The sequence below is a fragment of the Triticum dicoccoides genome, chromosome 1A (genome assembly GCF_002162155.2).
Source record: "Triticum dicoccoides isolate Atlit2015 ecotype Zavitan chromosome 1A, WEW_v2.0, whole genome shotgun sequence".
NCBI lineage: Eukaryota > Viridiplantae > Streptophyta > Magnoliopsida > Poales > Poaceae > Triticum > Triticum dicoccoides.
This window is the reverse complement of record NC_041380.1, coordinates 332,797,644-332,800,119: the sequence shown is the minus strand read 5'-3', so window position 1 is coordinate 332,800,119 and position 2,476 is coordinate 332,797,644. Positions and strand designations below refer to the sequence as shown.

The window sequence follows — 2,476 nt, the reverse complement described above, 5'->3', positions numbered from 1 at the left end:
GTCTAAAATACGCTTAGTTTAGAATCCTAGGTGCTCATAAAAGGTCCACAATCAAATACGATGTTAAGGTACTCCTTAGGAATGTTTATGTGGGCTATCCAAGAGAAGCTCTATGACGAGATCGGCGTCACAACTGGAGACGACCAGGAAGAGGTTTCCGAGGAGGATATCCATAGGATGCCTTACCTGAAAGTCATCATCCTTGAGGGACTACACACACACACCCACTGGCGCACTTCATGCTACCGCACTAGGCGATGGAGAACATGTGGTGGGTACCTGATCCCGAAGGGTGCCACTGTGAACTTCATGGTGGCAGTGATGAGCAGGGACGAACGAGAGTGGGAGAAGCCGACAAAGTTCGTGCCAGAGCGATTCTTGTCGGGAGGCGATGACGAGGGGGTGGATGTGTCTGGCAGCAGGGAGACTAGGATGATGCCGTTCGACGTCAGGAGGAGGATCTGTGTCGGGCTTGGCATTGCTAGACTTCACCTCGAGTACTTCGTGGGAAATTTGGTCAATGAGTTGTGGCATGAGGTTCCAGGCAATGAGGTGGACTTCACCGAGAAGCCGGAGTTCACCCTCATCATGGCCAAACCACTATGCGCGAGGTTGGTGCCTAGAAGCAGGAGCTGACAGTGCTTACAATCACACTACTTGCCGAACCTACTTGTCTGAACTGAATGTTCAGATGTGTATATCTCAGCAGCTGATGTTTCATGGAATCTCATCTGATCATTTTGAGCTTCAGTTAACAGAGCAAATACCATTCTCATCTTTATTTTAAATTAGAGTCACACCAAGGATATAAATCTAGGCAAAATTTGTTTTTGCCACTTTAACTTTTGCCCATTTTCCTTATGCCACTCTGAAATTGACATTTCACTTTTGCCACTTTTAGCTTATGACAATGTATCCCAATTATCATTGTAAAATAACTTGCCTTAAACAAGGAGAAGGCAAAAATGATGGAGACAATAATTTTATAGGATATATTAATAAATATTATAAATATCTTTTTGGTCATCCAGAGAGATCTATATCCTTGGATATTGATAATTATAGGATTATCCCTAGTGATGTTGTGGATAAGCTAAAAGCTGAATTTCTTTAGAGGAAATAAAAAATGCATTGTTTGGGATGACTCATAATAGATCACCAGGCCATCGTGGGTTTACTGTTGAGTTCTACCAACACTTTTGGGTTCTGGTTGAAAATGACATCAAGGTTTGATGATTTTCATAATGGAAATTTAGACATATCTAGGCTCAATTATGGAAATTTTCACTTTTTCCCCTAAAACTAACGATGCAAACCAAATTCATAAATTCAGGCCCATCGGTCTGTTGAATGTAATTTTTAAAACCTAAGTACTTATGAACAGACTTAATGGGATTGCTGGTGAGGTAATTTCCCAAATACAAACTGCCTTTGTTAGAAAGAGGTACATTATGGAGTACTTATTCTACATGAGGCTTTGAATAGCATTCATCGTAGGAAACAAAGTGTTTTGCTATTTAAAGTAGACTTTGAAAAATCCTATGACAAATTTAAATGTACTTTTGTTTTGCAAATGCTTAAAATTAAATATTTCCAAGATAAATGGATTGACTTGGTTATGCACACTATAAATGGGGGCAAAGTGTGTATAAAAGTCAATGAAAGTCTAGGACCCTATTTTCCTACTCACAAAGGGCTGCGGCAGGGGGTCTCTCTTTTTCCCTCTTATCTTTGATTTGGTTGTGGATGCCTTGGCTATGTTAATGGATAAAGCCTGAATAAATGGGCCGATTAAGGGTGTGTTGGAGGAAAATATTGACAATGAGATTAATATGTTACAATATGTTGATGACACAATTTTCCTCTTGCAAGATGACTATAATAGTGCACACCATCTGAAAATTTTATTTTGTCTTTTTGAACAAATGCTAGGCTTGAAAATTAATTTTCATAAAAGTGAAATTTTCTTGTTTGGAGATACTATCAACAAGGCAAAGGAATTTGCAAAGATTTTCACCTGCCATATGGGTTCTCTGCCTATGAGATACCTTGGGCAACCTATTGATGAGAAGAGAATTAGAAATAAAATTTGGAAACTACCTGAGCATAAAACGGAGAAGAAATGTAGTAATTGGCAAGGTAAGCTGCTTGCTAGTGCTGGGAGGATAAATCTCGTTCAATCCTCACTAACTGACATTCCATACTTTATGATGTCCTTTTATGGACTCCCTGTTGGGGTTAATACGAGGATGGATTTTTAGGGCTAAACTTGTGTGGAAAGAAGAAGATAAGAAAAAATATCATTAAGTGGAGATGGTCTGAGGTGTGTAGACCTAAAGATATGGGAGGTTTAAAAATTCCAAATTTAGCTTTAATGAAGAAAGCTTTGCTTATAAAATGGTGGTGGAAATTGTTTAATACTAATGGACCATGGCAGGAGTTGTTGGTTAATAAATACCAAAAAATGAGGGGTATG

At 39.0% G+C, this 2,476-nt stretch overlaps 1 protein-coding gene across 1 annotated transcript; it reads left to right on the top strand.

Annotated features, from left to right (window-relative positions):
• Positions 1-321: 321 nt before the first annotated feature.
• LOC119286868 (cytochrome P450 89A2-like) lies at positions 322-1,114 on the top strand. Its single transcript, XM_037566364.1, has 2 exons — positions 322-611; positions 1,066-1,114. The coding sequence occupies exons 1-2, from the start codon at positions 322-324 to the stop codon at positions 1,112-1,114; spliced, it is 339 nt and encodes a 112-aa protein (XP_037422261.1).
• Positions 1,115-2,476: the final 1,362 nt, after the last annotated feature.

Coding starts and splice junctions, on each gene's coding strand:
- LOC119286868 (XM_037566364.1), top strand. CDS start 322: ATGAGCAGGGACGAACGAGAGTGGGAGAAGCCGACAAAGTTCGTGCCA. Junction 612..1,065: donor GCCAAACCACTATGCGCGAG/GTTGGTGCCTAG, acceptor TGATAATTATAG/GATTATCCCTAGTGATGTTG.